At 39.6% G+C, this 21,754-nt stretch overlaps 1 protein-coding gene across 3 annotated transcripts in view; it reads left to right on the top strand.

Annotated features, from left to right (window-relative positions):
• Positions 1 to 4,007: 4,007 nt before the first annotated feature.
• NR1H4 (nuclear receptor subfamily 1 group H member 4) overlaps positions 4,008 to 21,754 on the top strand; it is a 43,005-nt gene continuing 25,258 nt past the window's right edge. For 2 of the 3 annotated variants that reach the window (XM_054183282.1, XM_054183292.1), the window contains exons 1-3: positions 4,008 to 4,151; positions 10,364 to 10,498; positions 20,534 to 20,896. In XM_054183282.1, coding sequence (XP_054039257.1) covers positions 10,414 to 10,498; positions 20,534 to 20,896 — 448 coding nt within the window. In that variant the 5' untranslated portion in view covers positions 4,008 to 4,151; positions 10,364 to 10,413. The other variant, XM_054183299.1, reaches the window with a different exon arrangement.

The following is a 21,754-nucleotide window of genomic DNA, read 5'->3' as shown; positions in this document are numbered from 1 at the left end:
GAAGTCAGCTAGAGGAAGGTAGACCAAGTTCCCCACACCCAAGTTTAGTATGTGATACTGTAGCTGATTCCACATGCGCTCAGCTCTCCTTTTGCACCCAGACGGCCGTAAAATGGTATCTTGTTAATGACATATATGCTCTTGCTAGAGCATCTTGGCTAACTATTAACTGCCTGCCACCAGGGAAGAATTCCCCGCCTGAGGACAGACTATTCCTTTGTCATTTTACCCTTTCATGACACTCCACTTTAAATATGCAATTGATAAAGACAGAATATGGGATTTCATCAGGGTGCAACACAGGATTGTAGGACAAATTTTGCCCTGTTCAAATGATCAGAGAGCAACTTACAATGAAGTGGCTTGATTAATGAAAGACTTATTCAATAAACTAAACTAATCTTAAAAGTGGAGTTATTCCTGCACTTCTGAAATGCAGGAGGCAAAAGGTGAATAGCTACTAAAGTTAACTCACTGAAACTTTGCATCCCATTCCTTTCCTATTTTTTAGTCTGTACAGAAGCAGTCTTATCTGTTAAGATTACTTAATTATCTTCATATGATAAAATTTATTGTAAGCTGGTGATGATTTTGGCCATCCTTCAAGAAATGAAAAGCTTCCTTTATTCATCAGAGCGGTGAATAGTGATGTTTCTGAGAGTGCCTCAGAGTAAGGAATGGCCGGTCTGAGGAGACAGACCATGACCCGAAGTGGGGTAGATAATGTGTCCCCTCTGTGTAGCAATAATAAATGAGGGGTGCTGCAGGGATGAAAGAAAAGGTGCAGGTGACTCTACCGTTTAGTGTCAACTGTTTATGATCAAGGTGGGAACACTTCCCAGGCTGTAATAGGTGGCTTGTGCTGAGGCACGGTTTGTTTTGGATGAACCCTCAGGTGTCTGCAGAACCATTCATGCTGGGAGCTGCCAGCACGGGGGAAAGAAGTTCTTGAGCACAAGCAGATCTCAGGCGAGACACACGTCCCTTGGGTTATCAAGCAAACACAGACCCAGGGTCTCTCCCTAGTTGTGACTGGTTGTCATCTGCACAGTGCTGCTGGAGCTCCAGGAAACTGGCTATGAGTAGGCAGAAAGTTGTACAGCTGTTGACAAGATTTTTCTATGTGAAAAGGAGAAGGTACTGGTCATCTGTGGGTGTATTCTTTTCATATTTTTTTTTAATGTGAGGTGATGCGTTCATAGGGGTGTGAAGAGAAGGAAACGTTGAAGATGAATGCCCAACCTACCTTCTCTTCCTTTCCCCTTATATCTTTCTGTGCTAGATTTTCACTTTTGATGACAAACTACTTTTTTGCCAGGATTTGTCTTGCCTTTCCATGGCTGAGGCTGTGGAACTACCTTGTCAGTGCAAGTGTGGGATGAGAATTATGTCAGTGGAGGAAAGGCAGAGTAGCAGGAGGAGGCGCAAACAGGAGCTAGAACAAAACTTCCAAGTCTTTCACGGAGTGTGGATTTTATGAAGCAGTATTTTCTAGGCAGACAGATTTCTAGCCCTGAATGTTGTATATAACCCTATTTTTGTAGCTGAACATGTATTTGCACTGATAATGGCATGGATGTACTTTATTTGTCAGTTACAGAAGTAATTAGTATCGTTTAGAGAAGTTTTAGGATGTCAGTTTTCTGAAATTTTAAAAATTATAGCATGTAATGCTATTTTAGAAAAGATAGTCTATTTATAGGTAACTGGATTTGCATCTTTTCTCTTCCTCTTCTCTCCCTTGATGCTGTGTAGGTAGTCTCTTGTAAAACTACAGAAGATATATTTGATTTGCTCTAATTCCTTTCTGTTCAATTTTCATTTGCACATCAGCCACAATAAAATATGAACACCTGGCTCGAACTAGTAATGCCACATGTCGTTGCTACAGGCAACATCTCCTCTTTTGATCCTGTGGATTCTTTCTTTGCTTTTTCCAATAATGTCTTGAAAGTATTGATTAGTGGACAAAGCACCACTTTGCCACTTGCCTCTTTATTATTGTAGGGAAAGGAAAAATGTTTTAATGCAACAAATTTGTTAGTGAATAGGGGTATTAAATTCTGCTTCCTTTGTGGTGAGCTCTTTACTGTCTGACAAACAGCATCGACACAGAGGAAAATGCTTTTTTGGGAAGAACCGTTATTGAAGGTTGGTCTCTAGGGACTTCTAAACAGTAACTGCTCTGTGCCACCACCTATCTAGGACCAATGCTGCAGGAGACTGAAAGCTGAAAAAGAGACTTAAGGTCTTCAGAACTAGCCGAGAGATGGAAAGGTCCATGAGATGTAATACAACATTTGCTGGACTACTTGGCTCAACCTCCACTTTTTCACCTGATAAGGGACAAATCCCATCACTGGCCTCAGGATGACCCAAAGAGAAAGGGTTTTTTTCTGGCGTGTGTTTCCTAGGCGCCACCGGAGTGGACAGTTACTAGAAAGTGTCAGATGGGAGGTTGACATATTTGGAGTTATGGAGACCACCTGCCTCCTGTGGGTAGGGTTGTTTTGAAAGAATTCTCTTATTTGACAGTACTTTGTCAGTTTTACTAAACATGAATTTGTAAAACAGAAATCTCATTGCTTATGGCAGTCATGGCTTCCAGAGGGTCAGCAATGAGGACTAAGAGAACCTTAGTCTTAAATGTACGTATCATATGTCCGGTAGGCATAAATCCCTGAAAACAGTACCCCCGTGGGAGCGCGAGTAGCTGGTGACAGCCTTATGGCATTATTCTCCCATTGATCTCTTCAGAAACCTGTCATACCATGTGGGTTTGGCTGGCTACCAGCTGAATTTGCAAGGGACATAACACATGAGAAAGACCCTTTATTAATTATATTTTAAAGAAAAGGATAGAGAGTTTCGGTTTCCTTGATATAAACTTGAGGATGAATATATATTTTTAATTTTATTTTCTCTTAGCTGATGGAAAGCGAGGGAATTGTACTCTTGGTGATTTCAGGGCCAGCGTCTGTCACCTTTCTCCTAGAGAGGACTGTGTTTGCTGCCCAGTGCCTCTCTTTTCTGGAGTAGGAGGTACAGCTTGTGCCTCTGTGTATTCCCTCTTGATCAGGCAGTACAAATATGTAAAGAAGGACGGGGAGCATATACCCTGTGGCAGACTTGAACTCACTTACCATGAGTGATGCTGCCAGCTGTCCCCTCTGGCTGAAATTTGCCTCAATAACCACTGCCAGATCAACTCATCCTCACTGGATATGTTTATCAATGCAAAACAGGGAATTATTATCCTTGCTGTGTAGGTGGGATGTTAAAACAGAACAGCCTGGATTCGTTCCAGTTTACTTTAAATTCCTCTATTGGGTAAGTGGGGATGTAGTGGTTCAAGGTTCCCTTTTTGTCAGTGGCAAGAGATCGACATTTTCAGGAGCAGTGCAGCCCGCCCAGGATGTGATTCACCATCTACAGGTACCAATTTCTTTCCCTTGTGCACAAAAGTTGCATGAGTCTACTAGGTTTAAAGTTAAGGGCCCCAGTTTAAAGCCTAAAGCTTTATGAGATGAGCCCAAACCAAAATAATGCAGTTTTTCAGTGTGTGTGGCAGATCCAGGAACCAAATTTTAATGACCCCAAATCCCTGTAATTTATAGCCCACTCTGCTTCAGTGTAATTCTTAGATCCCCTAGAAAGTGCATAGAATAACAGAAATACTTAAAAATTAAGTCCATGTCTTGGAATGACATCTGGGCTCCTTGGGTGGGGAAGACACCCGAGAGAGAGAGCACGCATCATAAAAATGTACATGTGCAAGAAAAGTGGTATAATCAGCAACAAGGTACTGTCACCCCAGTTCTTGAGCCAGCTTCCCCCCCTGTACCCTGCTAGAGCGTTGATGAGCATCTCAAATCTCTGTGCTGCTAGACAAGCTGGGATTCACAATGTTTTAATACAGCCTGTGTTTGGAGAGTTTTGCAAAGAAAGAATTGTTAATGAGTAATCCTTGTCCATTAGGGCACTGAGCCAATGAGCCCAAGCTTTGATTCATTGTGTTATCACTACAGGCTTCTGCTAAACCTAAAAAAAAAAGCAAAACAAAAATGTTCCTGTGTGAGAATCATTAGGATACTGAACTGAGCGCAGAAGTGTCTTGCATCCTGCCATCCGCAGTCTTCCAGAAAAGAACAGTAAGTAATAATTCCTTAGAGTGATAGCTCTTGCTGTTGTGCAGTATAAAAGCAATTTTCTGACCTGAATTATTTAGTGGATGTTAATGGATTTTTGACCAGAAAAAAAAGAAAAATATTTTTAAAGCTAGTATTGTATTGGAAAATAGTACAAGGAGAAGTAATTTCATCTACAAAACTGGCTCAACATCAGGAATTCCCCTTGGGAAAAATGTTAAGGTCATGAAAAATAATGACAGTGTTGGAATTTGTCTTTAGAAAGCTGGTTTCTCCGTATCTGTGTCACTGGAAAGGAAAGTAAAACTTTGATACTGAGTCTTTCCTGCAATAACACTATCTAGTTAATTATGTGCATCAGCTTTAAAATTGTACTGGTTTGTTAGTGTGTTATCCTTTTAGGAACAGAAAATGTTTTAAATGTGATTAATGGGAAAACAGAGGACAATCTAGAAATGGAATAGTTATTTTTTTTTATGTAATTCCTTTGTTTGATGGTTTTGTGTACAGATTCCAGGTGCATCTTGCAAAGTCCAGGACTTTAGCACTTATTTCACATAACTAGCACAAGAGATAGGGGTTTTCACATTTCAAGCGATTACTATTTGAATCCATTGCTGATTTTTAAGAAAATATCCATTTATTCTGAGTGGTCCCGCTAGTTATTTATCTTCAGAAAACTATAATTACGGTGGGACACATGTGGCTTTTGTTATTTTTATTGCTATTGCTTGTGCTACAGAGAATCGAGAGATCCCAGACTAGATTGGGATCCCACTAGGCTAGAAGGTTGTCCAAAAACAGGTTAAGAAAGGAGATTTTGCAGTTTTATCAGGTGAGACATGATGCTGGAGAAAGGAAGACACAGAAATGGTGTTCAGCAGGTCATCCCAGGGGCAGTCAAAAGCTGTCCCCCTTCTTTGAAGTTACTTGGCTACTTACAGAAATGCCACTGAGACTTCCAGTAGACTTTTCAGTTCTCCTTGTGACTGGCTTACAGATACTTATTTTTGCTTCAGAATTAAGCTGTAGGAATATCCTATATTTTTTTTTCTGTGCCCTGTGTCTCTTTGCTGCTCTGATTTTAAATGTCATATTAAAGAATCTAAAGAGTAAATTTCAAACAAACACAGTTACACCAGTCCTGCCTCTGGTTCTCAAACTTGCCCATATCGTTGCTTATATTTTGCACCAGTTGCTGCGTAGCTGCCTGAGGTGCCGCGCATGCCAAAATGACCTGGCAGCAAAAGGCTAGAAACAAGGAGCATAAATCTTCCTAATGCTTTCATGTCTCTTTGATACACTTTAAAACAAACAAGCAAGTCAATAAAAAAAAGAAAAAAGCCTCCCAAATAAGTGAGGCACTGCATTAAATATTCTACAAAAAGGCTATGAGGCCAGATCAAAAGCGTGTGAACTAGATGGGAATCTTCCTATTGATGTTAGCGGTGTTTGGATCGGACCATAGTTTAATGATGTTACTGAAATTTCTCTTTGAGCAATTGACAGCCAGATGTGTAAAGAATAGGACAATATTACGGGACAGAAGGAGGGAAATGTACCTCACTAATATTTGTGAAAAATTTTGCCCCTGCTTTGATATATCTTCCTTTACTGGGTAATCAAAATAGATTCAACCATTCTTCTTCTGAAGGTAAAATGCAATTAGACTATCATGGAGATTTCCTGATGATCGAATGTCATTTTACTTTACCTGAAAGTATGGGGCTATGATGCTTTTTTCTTTCAGTGAACCCAGTTGATTTAAACTTCAATTATTTCATTAAGAGGCTTGGCTTTGCTTACACAGAAGCCAGGGGAAGCTTTACTATTGACCATAGTAGGGTCAGAGGTAGTCCACTGATAAGAGTCCACAATAAATCCGAAACTTACACCCACGTGAATATGTGTATACATATATATTTGTATACTCCCATGATCATATATCGGGTAAGAAAGCTGAATAAACATGCATGCACATGTGTACGGTGAAAGAACAAGGCACATATATCATAATATACAACTTAATTTTCTCAGTTAAACATATAATACATAAATATGTATTAATTACCTGTTCTTAAGTATGCTAAAGGATACATGTAATAAAATTTTATGTATTTCAGAGCTTTTAATAATGCAGTTGATGAAAATAATCTCAAGCCATTGGACACATATTTTACATAATACATATTGGTTTCTAGTTTGCTGTATACTTTTTGCTTACGAAAATAATTGCAAAAGGTGGTGGAGTAAATAGGTTTATTAGCAACTTAACTAAAATAATTACTTGGAAAACAAAAAGAAAGCTTTGTAACTTATCCCATGCCTCTTAATTTCTCTTGAAGGGCTCTTATTTTGGAGACCAATATTGATTTCCTGTGTACCTATTGCCTTTATTTTGGCTTTTACCTATCTATCTGATGCATTATTTTTTTTTGGTTACACCTCAGGATGGAGTATCAGTCAGTTGGCTAAAGTCATCTAGATTCATCTTGATAGCAGTAGCTAAAAGATACACTTCATATAAGGAAGCAAGCATGAGGTAGACATATCTATGAATGTGTAGTCATACCAAAGATGCCTGCAAGTACCAAGAAGCATTCCACTATTGTGTGGTTTTGATGGATAAAGAAATCTGAATTAAGACAGTGGTTACTGATCCCAGTTCCTGTAGATGAACTTATTCTGGAAGCTGAGATAACGAGTCTTTATGCTATCAGCCCAAAAAAGCACCTCTGACCCTCTATCTTTGGAAGGAATACTTCTGCCAAGAGGTTTTGTGCATAGGTGCTACACATGGCACCCTTTGTCACCCGACTGTGTTGCGAGCAATTTGGGTACCTCTCTATGTCTGCTGGGTGTGACTAGCCCACTGGCCAGGGCAATGCTTCCGGAGTTGCTCCATGGGAGTTGCAGCCGTCTGGGACCACAACATAGGAAGATTAGGCTGAGAAGAGGCTAATGATGGGATGTGCATTGTGGAACTGGCTCTTTGAAAGTGAAGTCCACCCCTGGATCTGTGATGCTTTGTGACACTGACCTATACTATTTCCCAGAACTGAACGATGTGTGGAATAAGTGGTGCTTAAGTGTTTTATACTGTGTGTCTGGTGTAGGTCTGAAAGCTGTAAATCACTAGCTGTTGCTTTTAAATACTGGTGAAATTAATTGGATAAATCTACTATAGGTTAGATGGCTCACAGCAGGCTGGATTCAGGGGCAAATCAAAGCAAAATGTCAATCAGTATTTAATGTAGATCGTGGTGTTCAGGCAAATTTACAGTAGCAAAGCTACATGTAATGGAAAATATATTTCACAAAATCACAGAATGGTAGGGGTTGGAAGGGACCTCTGGAGATCATCTAGTCCAACCCCCCTGCCAGAGCAGGGTCACCTAGAGCAGGTTGCACAGGAACGCGTCCAGGCGGGTTTTGAATATCTCCAGAGATGGAGACTCCACAGCCTCTCTGGGCAGCCTGTTCCAGTGCACTTTAATGGTGATCATGTTTTGTGCCTTGCAGATATCCCCAGAAGGTAGGATTAACTTCCTCCATGAAATCCAGTACATCAGCTGAATATATTAAAGAAAATTAAATATTAGAAAAGGTGGGAACTCTAAAATCATCATGAACATTTGACTCTAACTGAATCCATCCAGATCAAAATTAATGTGGCAGGAGGGGTAGAGTTACAAACCTGTAAGGTCCTATAGTACTGGGAGGTTATGACAAATATATCCTCAAGATTCTTACTATAAACAAGGCAGTATTAATAGCACCAGGGTGCTTTTTGTGTGTGCATATGTAAAGAATAATAGAGTCTAAGAAGCCTATCTTGAGGTTAAAGAATGACATTAACTAATGACACATTAAAAAATGGAATGGCCTCAAAGAAGCAAGAAAGGAGTCTACAGACATTTCAAAGAGACTGTAAAAACACAGACACTATATTAGCATTTAAAAATATAGCTTGCTTGCTTTCTCCTTTATTTGCAGCACAGACTAGACAGATGCAGGATATATACCTTACAAACTAAGAAGCTATGCATGGAAAGTCTGACCATATACTGACAGTCTAACAAAATACTTTAAAATGGATGTCATTTTGGGACTGTCTTTAAAGTGTTTTGATATAACATCCAACATTGCCTAAGAAGATAAGTTCTAGGCTCTCTATGAAGATATAGAAATTCACAATCCCAATGCTTACATGTTAGCTGTTGCAGTGTTAGCTCCTCATATAGGGTCTGAGGAGGAAACACAAGAATTAGTAGTGGTGGAATGTAATCTTCAAGTCTGGCTGCAGGGAGAGATAATCCTGCAAGGAACTGCAAGGGTTGCATACCCATGGGCTGTAACAAAGCTATTGAAGGACTTGGACATGAGGAGAGGTTGGAGATGGCCTCTCTCCTCCCATCTTCAGTAAGAAAATCCAGAGAAACATTCAGGAGCCCTCTGGTGATGGTTCATTTTGATGTTTATCTTCCTGACCACTTTAAGTGTCCTGACTGTGCTGCTGTTTTCTCCTGTCGCAGAGCCTTTGTAACAGGCTGTAAGAGGAAACCCCTCCCAAGGGTCTGTTATGGGCAGTTCATGAGAAAAATGGCTGTCAGGAATTATAAGACCTTTGCAGCTATGTGGGCAGCCCCGCATCTTGAGTCCAGCTGATACCTTCCCCAGAAAATGTGGTGGCGAGGCAGTAAAATGGATGGAAGTAGACGTGGGCCTACTGGGGTGGCTGGGCTGGTTGCCAACCCCCATCCCAAGATACATGGAGTTTTTTGTTGTTGCAAAACTATGTTTCTGTGCTAGATTTGAGACTCTGTGTTTACATGTTATTTGCCACAAGAACCCTATCTGGTCTGTGATACAAGTAGCTTTTGACATTTCTGAGTAAACTGTTTAAATTATCTGTGGGCAGACATATAAAATGCATCTGTCTAATTAGAGGACCTTTGTTTATGTTAAGAAAAAACTTAATGAATCCTTATGGACAAATCTGAATATAATTACACAGTGTGCTTGCCACTCTCACAAGCTACTTCCTAGTCTGCTCAGCACTGGGGCCTCCTGCTGCATTCACGTTTTTGTCAGATGACTTCACTTCTGCTCAAGAAACATGCCGAGCCCTCACTGGGAAGCAGACCGGGCTGCAGCGAGTGGAAACACAGCCCAAGGGACAGTCCCACAGGAATTAAACCAAATAAAGAATTAAGACTATAAGACAAAGCAAAACAGATTTCTGTCAACTTTATGCAGAATCCTCTTGGTGTGTCTGCATAAACGCTTGAGACATCTCCTTGTTAGAGCTGTATGTTCTCCTGTTGCTGATGGTCCTCCCTCAAATGAAATCTTGAGTTGCCCCATTCCCACCCACATGAGCCAGACCTGCGCAAGGGAGCCTCTTGCATACCTTCCTCCTGGATGAGGTCCTGCTCTAGCTGTAGTCTCTGCTCAAGTAGGAGGCAACATCAGGCCTCTTGCCTTAATAACCTAGTGGCTGGACTTAGAAGGGGAAGACCTGGATACAGAGGCACTGGATAGCCATAGGAGATGAAAGCTGCTCCATCTGACCTGCTAGGAAAGTACACTAGTGAGCAGGCACATGCATCTCCAAACCTCTCCAAGCTAGGGTTATATGGCTGCTTGAGACCACAAAGGGAGCGGGTGAGCAAGCCTGGTTATCAGACCAAGGCTTTGCTTTTTGTTTTTGCTGCCATTTATCTTGTTCAGACAGTAATTACTGAAGGCAAGATAAAGAGCAAGTTGCTGGAAATTAAACTCGAGTTTCCTGGCTTGGTTCTTCTGACCTATCCAGAAACTTACACTTTTTCAGTAAGTGAAAACGATGAAACAATGAAAGGGTGATGAAAAAATAATGCAAACAACTGGTATTCCCTGGAAGGGGGGCTGGGCAGCATGCCCTCAGCAGGTCAGGCTAGTGCTTTGTTCTGTGAATATTTGAATAAGGCTGAGCATAAACTGCCATTAGTTTTAAATGAACAGCAGAAGGATGGCAAATAAAATATACCACAGCAAGCAAAAACCAAACAAACTAGATGCAGCATTTTATTTAAAGGCTGAATTAGGTATTGTAACTTCAAGCCGATCTTTGTTACAGTAAATATTGGAACAACCTCCTGAATCCTGCCTTACAATAAGTACACAAAAATTAGTTATCTTGTTTTAAATATTTGTTGCTTTATATCTTTCAGGGTCTCCTTTCAATTTATATCTTAATTAGCATATTTCTCCTGAAGAATAAATGGGATCTGAAATGAATTTAATAGGACATCACCAGCTAGCCACTGCTGATGGATTTTCTCTTGCTGAAGGTCCTCATTTGTTTGGTAAGTCACCAAATTAGGTTAAAATAGCAAGCTATCCTTTACTCAGAAACCTAGAAGAAAAAGCACTGAAATCTCAAGTCAAGGACATGTGGTTGACCTATACCAACCTTCTTGAATCTTCAATACCTATGGAAGGAATAACAAATAATGGATCTGTGGTGTTAATGTTATCTTGTTCACTATTGCTCTCATCGCTGCTTGTAGCAGAGCTTGTAGGTTGTTTTCATAACACTATTCTAATACCTGAAACCATTCAGCAAAGACAGACCTTTGCACGTAGGCTGGATGTTATCTTCACACGAGTCATTTAAATCAAGCTGAGGAGATACATTCTCAGTTAATTTCTAATAAAATTATACTGCAATATATTTGCATTGCCATATTTATGCAAATTTATGGAAGTAATTTCACCTAAATTAAAACCATTGCCTTATTGAGACCATTAAAAACTTATGCTATTAATGTCAGTGCACAAGAAAATTTGTAATGCAGGCTGGAAAATTCTCCTTGCTCCAGTTCCACTGAATTTTTCAAGGCTAAGCATGCCTTTTTTAATGAATGAAGAATTCTTGGTCAATATTTTATAAGCATGGGGAAGCTATCTTCTGTTATATGTACTGCTAAGAAAAAAAGATAATACATTTTTTAGCCTTTCTTTTGGCAGCAGAGGGGGACCTTCGTTGAGTAACATGATACATTCAGAGCCTCACACACAATACAGACCCCCACAGAAAGCTGCAACACTTCAGAAGTTTCCAGTCCAAATAAGACCAGAATTCTGTCTTTTTGAGTGCTGGAAAAATTGAAAACAGTCCAGTTCCATCCGAAACAATAATAGTGGCTTGGGCACGGAGGACTCTGACACAAGGAGCCACTCCTGCTGCAGAGCTCTTAGAAGTCGTGAGCACTTCTCCAAACCAGATCACTTCCAGTGTCCTGGCTCCATGCAGCTAAACTAAACCACTATCACTAATGACAAGCAAAACGCATAGAATTACTGTGCATTATTGCTTTTTTTCCATAAATGTGTTGGGTTTTGGTGGGAGAAGTGTTTTTGCAATTGTTGAAAAGTGTATATGAATAGCTAAAACACTTCCTTGCTACCTGTTAATTCCAATGTCAGGCCATGATATACAAAGAGGAGAATAATCTTAAAATCTAGGATGCCAAATTTTACATCCAGTCATCCCTTTAAAAGTCCTCTATAACTGAACTATTCCAAATTTTTTTCAAGAAGACTTTCCCCCTAATGTCTGTTTTTTCTCTAATTACTTCTTCATTTTTAAAGAATGATGATCAGGTAGCTTCAAAATACAAGAAAGCATGTTGATGTAAAATACATTCCTTCCACACTGAAATCTTACTCGGAAATTGTGAGGTCTTCAGAAGAGGAATTGTGTCTCCCATTATAGGTATTCAGAGCTTAGCACAATGTAGATTTAATTCATACTGACATTTCTGTAACAGAAATAATGTATTAAGGGGTTGAATCAAGGGTCCCATTAGGAAGGAGACTTAGCTCTCCTGCTGTGTTTCACTTAGGGTGACTTCTGCTTTGTATGGCCACTTGGTCCTGTTCTGCAGGATGTCACTAGTCTCAGAAGTGAATTCTTTACAAATTTGCTGTCTTTTGTTTTTATATCTGAAAAAAAACATCAGAAATACTACGCAACTGAGTCCACAGAGAAGGTTACTCACTGTGAAGGTATGACTCCATCCCTTCAAAATGCTTGTAGGAAATAGTGTTGCCTCTCAATTTTATATTTGTAAACTACTTGCGGTTTTTTGACATTCAGTTTTGACAGGTGAACCCAAGGACATGTGAACCCAAGGAAACAGGAAGAAAGCTTTACTTCTAAATGACCCACAGAATATACATTTCTCCCAGGACTTCTCACGCATTACCACTCTGATGTAATACAAGTGAGAAATTGCTGGCTTACAGACATCAGCCTTTATACAAAAAAAGTCTTTCTCAAAGATGCATACTCACATTCTGTAAAAAACCTTGGAAGTATATTATCTTTTCATTATGCTTCACTCAGTCTGTGGAGAGGGTGTTCTTAGACCTTCAAAAACAAATCTAAGTGCATCTCCAAACATTGGCAGCAGGTCCAGGTCTCTCAAAAGAAATGTTGTTAATCGTGAGTTGCTTGCGCTTTGAGCCTCATCACCATGGTAATTCCAGGGCACTTCTACCTACTTACCGTGAAGATTTCTAGTTGCAGCAGATTTCAGAAGAGCTTAAAGGAAAAAAAGGTTTTCTACCTTTCAGTATTTGGAAATTGTATGTTGCTATTTCACTGTCTTTCTGGAAAACTGCTTCTATTTTTCTACCTCACTACTCAAGTGATTTAGAAACATCCTAGGCCTCTTTACAGAAAATATCTTTTTGAAGAAGTGGCCAAAATCAGATACATAAAATGATACATCCTCTATAGCATGTGCATGCAAAAGGTCAACTCTTTCTTCCTTGCAGTTCTGGTTTTTCCAGTGAGGGAAAGGGACTCTTGATGACAAGAAATCCCAGAGGTGCATGGGTCTCCAGAGGACTTGTCCTGCTAAGATATTTCTCTTCCTCAGTCAAACCCTGTTCTTATTTCACAAGACCCATTGAATTGAACAGGGCCAGCTATGTGAAGACTGGTCCAATTTCATATCCTGAATGAAAAGAAAGCGTCACACCTACCAATCTGCATTTTTGAACCCCTGTAATTTAGGACTGAAATCTTGATCTTCTTTAAAACCTTTGGGAGCTTCATAGTTCACTTTAATGCAATGAATTTTGCCTGTGGACACTTCCACCGTGGTAGACACACACTGATCTGAGCTCCTCCACTTTGCTCCAGATTGGCTGGACACAAGCTGTGACCTAGAAGACGCTGAGGTGCATTAGCAGAGCACTGTGCTGCAGCTGTCAATCCTTGTTCTAAGGCAATAAGGCAATTCAGCTGGGACAGCAGACTTGCAAAAATGTATTTGATAACATCTTTCAATTGCCTTTGAAAGTTTTTCATATTAGGGCCAATACATGTGTTAAATACACATATCTCCGTTGTCTTATTTCTTCCAATGGTTGTCACTTCCCCTTTTTTACAAGGGACTGAACTAATTTTCAGATATCAAAAATGTCTCCATATTTTATATGTGGAGGGCAAGCTTATATATTTTTATGGCATCTGAAATATATACAGCATTTGACTCAAGCTATTGTTTATATGATAAGTAAGTAGTAGGCCTTTAAAGTAATAGCCCCATTCTATTTTCTGTGAAAGCACCTTATGTAGGAGTTATTAATATGCAAGATATTAAGTGTCAGACTTCAGCTATCAGAGATTGAATTATTTTTAAGAACCAGGAAAGATAAGTCTAGTACTATTATATGTTTAATTTGTATAAAGACCTATTTTAAGTACTTTTTTATGGCCTGACAATGTTTTCTTGTAATACGACATAAAAATATAACCAGTCAAGAAATGCCACCCTCATTGTACATGTCCCTAGCTGAGAAAGAAGTTTTTTTGGGGTGAATGTGCACTCTTAAAAGCTGTGTTGAAATGGAAAAGGAAGAATGAACAAAAAATGAAACCTAGGGAAAAAGGGAAAAAGAAAGCAATACATCTACACTTGTCTTAAATATTTGACAATGTAAGAACAACAAAATGCCATTGAAAATTGTTGTAGGCATAAACAGTGCATAAGTTGAGCTTAAAAGTCTGACTTCTTTTAGATAAGCTTGTATTTGTTCTGGTTATGCTGGGTTTTTTTGTTTTTCTTTTTTTTTTAAAAAAAAAAGGTAGTAGGATGAAGTGTCCAAACTGATTAAACAGTTTCAAGATCATAAGATGTGTTAAATAACTACTTGTCTTTAGCACCACCTGGCAGACCATGCAACATCTGGCTTCATCCCTACAGAGAAGATAATTAGGCCTGTAACAGACCCCCAGATCAAAAGGAAACAAACCAACACAAATTAAAACAGAAAATTGTGTATGTATAATAATTATGAAGAGAGCCAAACCAAACAGAGTGGCAATCTGAGAGAAAAAGAAATTAACGAGAACGAATGCAGATGAACAGGGCTCTGAGGGTGAAGGTTGCACCACTGAGCAAGGCAAAACAAAAAAAGCCTTTGTGTGATGCTTTCTTTTGTGAATGTGTGAGTCATTTGTGGATCTTAGCCTTGAAAGGAGACCTTTATTAAATACGGGGAATCTTGCAGTCTGGGGCTTGATTCTCTGCCTGTTTACTTCCAGATGTGATCCTCAGACATACTTTTGGTCACAAATCTGATGTTGGGTCTTAGTGGGCGCCTCTCAGCGCTAAATGAAAGAGGCTGAAGATTGAAAGAGGCACAGTGCCCTTGACTGTCCATCTTAACACTACTCAACTCTTACCTTGCTCTGGGGCTCTGTTAGGATTGCTTTAGTAGGTGTCTTTAAGACATGGGCTTACTCCAGGGACTGTTCCCAAATAGCCAGCACGGGCAAGACTGCAGTAGGTTTGTCTTCTTTGACCCTGTACTGTGCTCTAACACTGTCTCAGTGGGATTTGTACCTTCCTGCATCAGCTGCCATCAAACCAAGGCACGCCACACCATCTTCTGACTTCATGCTATCCCAGGACTGCTGTGGTAGCATCCAACAGAGCCCTCACAATGTTACAGATGCTTTGAACTGAAATTACATATATTAAACAATAAAATCTGAGCGCCACAGGGAAGCTACATGGGCCCAGAAGAGTAAGGTCAACAACAAAGGCTATGTAGTGTAGATCCATCCTGCCCCCTTTAGAGACAGTTAAAGGTACGCCTGAGCTACACAGTTGAGAATTGTTCTTTGATGCTTGGCCAGGACATCTCTCTGGCACTCTTCTATCTTGTCATACAGATGCGTCCAGTATAGCCTGAGCACTTTGGCCTTTTTTTTGAGAATACATTTCTGTGCTTAAAAAAACCATTTGTTAATCCAGTCAGCTAAAACCTGCTTCTTGTGATATTGAAGTGGTTAATTCACTGCACAGAATCACCTGCCATTACTATATATTTATTGATAAAAAAATTTGTTGTTAATAAATCACAGTAGGTGCAAAATTACAATGGCTAGGCTACCTGGAGACGTCCCTTTGAATGATAATCATATTTTATCCAGGTAAATCCACACAGGGAAAGGACATTGCTATTGTTTCAGACATTTAGAAACAAGCTTCTCTGTAATGAAGTTAATCAGTAAACTATATAACCTCTGGCCTCTGTCACTCCTTTGCTAGTCTTAAAGAAAGTTCTCACAGTAAAGAAGTCTAAAGGAAACGGACAAAGCAGAATTAAGAAGTTTTATTTATACGTAGTCTTTAGGGGAAAAAAAGAAAAAGAGAGGGAAGAGCACTGAATACCTTAAGGAGAGTATTTTTCTTCAAGAAATGGTCAGACCGAAGACAGCCTAAGGTAGGATATTGTCGTGTTCTCGCTTGGCTATGTTTGCCACCTGATCTTGTATTCTTCCTTGAAACTGTAGGATGCTAGAAGGTTGTTTAAACCAAATCATCTTTAAAGATCTACAAACAATTTTTTAGAGTTAAACCAGAATTTCATTAATGGTTATGTTATGATTTCCAAATTAATCCTGAATCTTGATCTTATGTCTTTAAATTCCTTCATGAACATCCTACTGAGAGCCAGAGGTTCATATTTTAAAACTGCTTAGAATTCTTTTCCCTTTAGTATCATAGAATGGTTAGCTTTATGTTAGCTTTATATTTTTTTAATTAGCTTTATATTAATGGAACAATACCTTTTATATCGAAATGTGTTCTCATTGTAATTTCTGTAATATTCTGAAAAAAATACATTCTTCTTCAATCTGTACATAACCTCAGTGTAATTCCTCAAATTGAAAACACTTTCTTTAGTTCCTACAAAGAAAATTCCCTTTTACTTCTACAAGTGGTTAAGCCTACGTCAAATATTCTTTCAAGTCTTATGTAAAATATTCTGTGTAAAATTTAAAAATCTCCAGTTTCAGTTGCAAGTAGTATTGGGGAAAAACCATGTGAAGGTTTCACTTTGATATTGGTAAGCTTTCCAGATTTCTGTAAAATGTTTTTCATTGAAAGACAGGTATTTGCAAAACATAATGTAAACAATTTAAAGCTATAAGTAACATCGCATTTGTGTGTGCTTAAGTAATCTTTCTTTAAAGATTTTTTTTTTTCCTTCCTTTAAATCTTCCTTTAAAGATTTTTCCTTCCACAAGGAAAAACAGATAAAAGTTTCAAAATAGTTAAGGCCATACAAATATAAAATACCGTTGTATTCCCGTGAGCTCGTGTCTGATTTCACTTTCACTGCTTTATACTACTGCGACTCCAGCTATTTCAGTGGGCTGGCTCATGTGTTACAGCGGCAAGAGACCAGCCCATCTCAGACTTCTACAAATACCTGGATAAAAGCATATGTACATTCCGGTTGGTGAGATAAGATTAGTTTTCTTTTGCAATAAGAAACTATTTGTTCTAGACTCGCGTGTACTTTGCAAAGCGTTAACTCCAAAAAATCAGCGTGGTTTTCAAATACCACGCAGGACAGAGCAGTGCGCTGTATGCCTCGGAAAGCATAAGCCCTTCAGCTTTTATTGGAAGCCTCACGCACGCAGAGGGCTGGGGAACACAGCTCAGACCATGCTTTTTGGATCAGGTCATAGAAATACCTCGTCCCAGTAATTTCAAGGCATCCGGTTTCTATTTCAACCTCATAATTTCTTTCAATTTTTTAAAGATAATATTACAGAGTAAAAGGGCAACTGAAAAAATGAAACAGTTCCATTTTGAAATCATCTTTATGGGATGCCTCCACAGTTTTGAACAATTATTTTTAGGAATTATTTTAGATCAGTAATGCTTTGGAGCATACCATTTTTTGCGATATTTAATTCTAGACTCATTGACAATTTTGTGGAAAAAATAAATAAACTTGACAACTGTTTTTGATCTGCTCTGGGTAGAGAATGGCGTCTTACTCAGTCAGCCAAAGTTGGCTGATTTCTAAGGGTGAAACACAGATACCCACCAAGCCCTAGAAACAGATTTACTTTAAAAAAAAAAAAAAAAAAAACCAAACCACAAAACGACTACAAAACCCCAAAAAAACCTTAAAGCACTTTAAGCTCAAGTGGGAAAACTTACGTAGTTATAACCCAATTATCTTTAAAAATCAGTCTGGTCTCCTGTAGTAGTATTCTCAATACTGTAGTATTTGAGCACAAAATACTCAATAACTGTAGTATTTGAGCACTTCCCAGAGTTTTAGCTGTAAACCTGGTTAACATAAAACAAGACCATGTTCTCTCAGTCTCTCTCGACCCTGCCTATTCTTCCTTTTTCCCTTCCATTGCTCTGAGCACGGTCTCAAATCAGCTGAATGGTTTAACTATGTGTCTGACATAGAAGGAAAAAGGAGGAGATACAGGCTGGTTGGTTTTTTTCCCCTCGTATTTAACTTTACACATTAAGACTCAGATTTGTTTGTTTCCTCCAGAAGCAGAGCAGAATTAATGATTGTGAAGATTTTTCTAAATGTATCTGTAACCCAAATGGATCTGCAGTGGTTTAAATAAACACCCAATATTGTCTCAGCATGTGCTGCAGTTAAGTTAGCAGTCCCGAGTTTGTTAAAAAGCCCTGAGATTATTTATTTGCTGCAGAAGGAGTGTTGCTTTCTCTTCTTGCTCTTTCAGAGACCCAAGCTGTTCAGGTGGCTCGTATAGAGCTTTTGTGGAAGTTCCTGTGGATGGCATAAAGTTAAAAATCAACAGTACCTTCCTTATCTTTGTGGGATTGTCCCACTTTCCTTCAGCAAACTCAATCAACTAAGTAATTACTAACTAGTAAATGACAATTTAGGTCTCCATGGTGAACAGATTCCTTTCCAAAGAGACACTGAATGATTTGTATAATGATTTTGTATCTCACAATTAACACCAGGTTTTGTACCTGAAATACCTTGACCAGTCCTAACGAGCAGCGGTCTCAACAAATGGTAAATATAATTAAAGAAAGACCACCGGCTCGTTAAACCTATACTGAACAATAAAGGTCAGCATCAAATTGTTGCTGTCCTCACCCTTTACAAGTTTTGTCACCACTGCAGCTGGCAGGTATCAGTGACAGTGTGTATCTGAGGCAAGAAGCTGCACCTTCACCTCCAGGCTCTTCCATAGAGTCCCCAGATGCCTGCGTTTTGTCTGAGGTCTCTGTATGTCTATGCTGTTTATTTAAATGGTATACACTTGGGTTTGCGGAGTGCCTTCTGCTCTTCTGCTTCTGCTAGCGTAGTACTTCAGGGCCCTGACGTCTTCTGGAGAAACTAAGCGCAACCATAATCAAACTGTTAATAATAAATGGCACAATTATTCTCATTTGGTTTTTATGTCACATTTTTCCAGAAGTACCTCTTGCTACTTACTCTTAAACTAGGACCTCAACATTTGCTATTGGCAAAGATGTGCTGTGGACAGTACAGCAATCACGCAAATCCAAAACACTCGTATGGTTTCTGCAGCTTGGTAAAGTAGGAAGGACAGAAAGCTGCAGAGCAAAAGCATGAGACCTTGAGAGTGGAAAAAGTAGGTGAAATGAAAAGGTTAGTTTCTGGCACTAATTCAAGTGAGAGAAAGGAGAGGGAAGAATCCCCTGCTACAGATTTTAATTATTGTTGTCATTACAGATGTTCCCTCTTCTTAAGTGTTAGCATTTCTTCATTGTTTCCGATTCCCCAGAAGTGAAGGAGACTTGCCAGGGAACCGATTTTCTGTCAGCAAAAATGTTTTTGGAGTGCTTCTGAAGCACTGTTAAGCAATGGTCACCAATGAACATTAATCTATGATTTCCTTGTAAATACTGCTTTTGATTCCAATAAAAGTAGGACTCGGCATCTTCCTGGAAATATGCACTATTTTTCTCAGAGTCTCTTCTTGGAACTAATGAAGGAATTGTCTCAATATTTTCATGAACCAGCAAGATGTGGCTTTCTCCAACAGAAAATATGAAGTAATTTGCAAATAGCTTTTAAATTACTCTTTTCAGCTGTTTGGCATGGGCTTGATTTTAAGTACACCACCCAGGGACTGCTAGATGTTGTTGTACTTGTAGTACAGAAAAAGATGAGACTTAGGTTGTTGGCATTTTTACATCTGCTATTTAATGGGAAAAGTGAAGGGAGCCTCCGGATACTGTGTCGATCCTGACGGGAAAGGTTGCTATTCCTTGTACCACCGCCAGGTTTGTTGTTGGCTTAGAGGGGAATAGTGATGGCTTACAGAGGTGTTTCATAAGAGAACCTCAAAAATGCACTGAGTGGCACAGGCTTGTAGGGGCTGGAGACCAGGCTGCAGAGGCTGGCTGGGTGGCCACTGGAGGCTGGGTGGTGAGAAGGTCACACCTCACCACTTGTATTAGGAATATCTTCCCTGTTCCTTCATGGTAGCCTCCCTTTCCCCTTTCAGGCTCTTCTTGAAGGTTTATTTCATGTTCTTAGTCTTCTAATTAAGCCTCTCTCTTGTCACCTTTCCCCAGGGCAGGTTTTCCCTGTCATGGTGTATTCATTCAGAATTAAACAGAAATGAACGTGATGTTTGAGTCTTGATCTAACTTTCACCAACACCACAGGATTTTTGGCTTTCCTTTATTCTGCTGCGAGACCTAATTTGCATTTCTAGCTTCTCTGTGGTGTGGATTGCTCTTTCTTGTAAACTGAACGTTTATACAATTAGCTGCACTGTATCTTTTAAGACTTTTTTATGTAAGTGCCAGCGCCAGACATTTCCACCAATGATAAAGGAGTGGCTGAGATGGCTAAGTTACTTTTAAAATATCTCACAATGTATTTGCATGGGACCAGGACCACAGTAAATCTGAGCTCAGATAATGCAATCTTTATGATTATGCCTTGTTTTTGAGATGGATGTCTGGAAGTGGAAACTTCTCTGATAACTGCAGTTTCATTGTAATAATTGAAATTGTTTTTGCAATGTTATTTTTCAGGTGTCCTTTCAGAGCCAATGAGTTCTCCAGTGCAAGAGGCAGATGTGTCACCTTACACACAGTACAACAGCGTGCCATTTCCCCAAGTACAGCCCCAGATTTCATCGCCGTCTTATTACTCCAACCTAGGCTTCTACCCTCCACAGCATGAGGAATGGTATTCCCCCGGGATGTACGAGCTCAGGAGAATGCCCTCAGAGACCTTTTTCACAAGGGAGACAGAGATGATGGATATCCCTGCAGCCAAAAAGCCTAGACTGGGTCACTCCACGGGAAGAGTGAAAGGAGAAGAGCTCTGTGTGGTCTGCGGTGACAAAGCCTCTGGGTACCACTACAATGCTCTTACTTGTGAAGGATGCAAAGGTAAGATGAAATCAATTACAGAATACAATTGAGCTAAAAAGCACAGCAGTTTCTGAATATTTTTTTTCTTTCTTGTTAACTTTATCTGACTCATTAAGCATTTTGGAGATTTACGTTTGCATCTGGCGTACGCTATTCTGTATTTTCCCCAAGACAGATTGGCAGTGTCTTCCACCATTGCCCTGTGTTTACAGAGCACAGTTGGCCAACCTACAGCTCGTGAGCCTTCATTAGCTCTTGATAAACTGAAGAACAGCTTCCATGTGGTGGCCTGGCAGCCTGGCTCTGCTGTCTTGGAGGCTGTTCATCCTGATCTCTGCCTGTGGAAGGAACCAAACCCATGGAGGCCAGTGCGAGGCTGCCCTAGAAATCAGGCGCAAACCCAGCCTAAATGCGTCCTGTAGTGTGCATTAAAAGGAAGCAAAAGCTGTGCTCACCTGCAGATTGTTCCCAGAAAATCTCTTTCCCCCATCTCACAAAGGACATGGTGGGCGTCCTCAGGTTTGGGAAATGAAAGGGTTTCTAATTCTAGACTTTCTTCTAAGGATATCCCCATCCCTAGGGAGGGAGCTTCTTCAGGAAACGGATGGTATCTGTAGGATGAACACCTTGCTTCTTAGGAGAACAGTATTCACAAGTTGGGGTCAGGATAAAGGGGTTATAGAAAATCATTGCCATTATTGGAAACATGATTGCCACATATTTTAGCAGACAGGGACAAAAAGTAATGCTGATGGAATAACTATTACACCTAAAGACAGTTATTCTGTGACAGGGCTGAGGTACATTACAGAACGAAAAATAATGCCCCAGTTTTTCATTCTACTTTGAGAATAAATATTTCATTATAATTTCTGT

This window comes from Rissa tridactyla, chromosome 1, assembly GCF_028500815.1.
Source record: "Rissa tridactyla isolate bRisTri1 chromosome 1, bRisTri1.patW.cur.20221130, whole genome shotgun sequence".
In the NCBI taxonomy this organism is placed as follows: Eukaryota; Metazoa; Chordata; class Aves; order Charadriiformes; family Laridae; genus Rissa; species Rissa tridactyla.
This window is presented reverse-complemented; position numbering and strand designations above follow the sequence as displayed.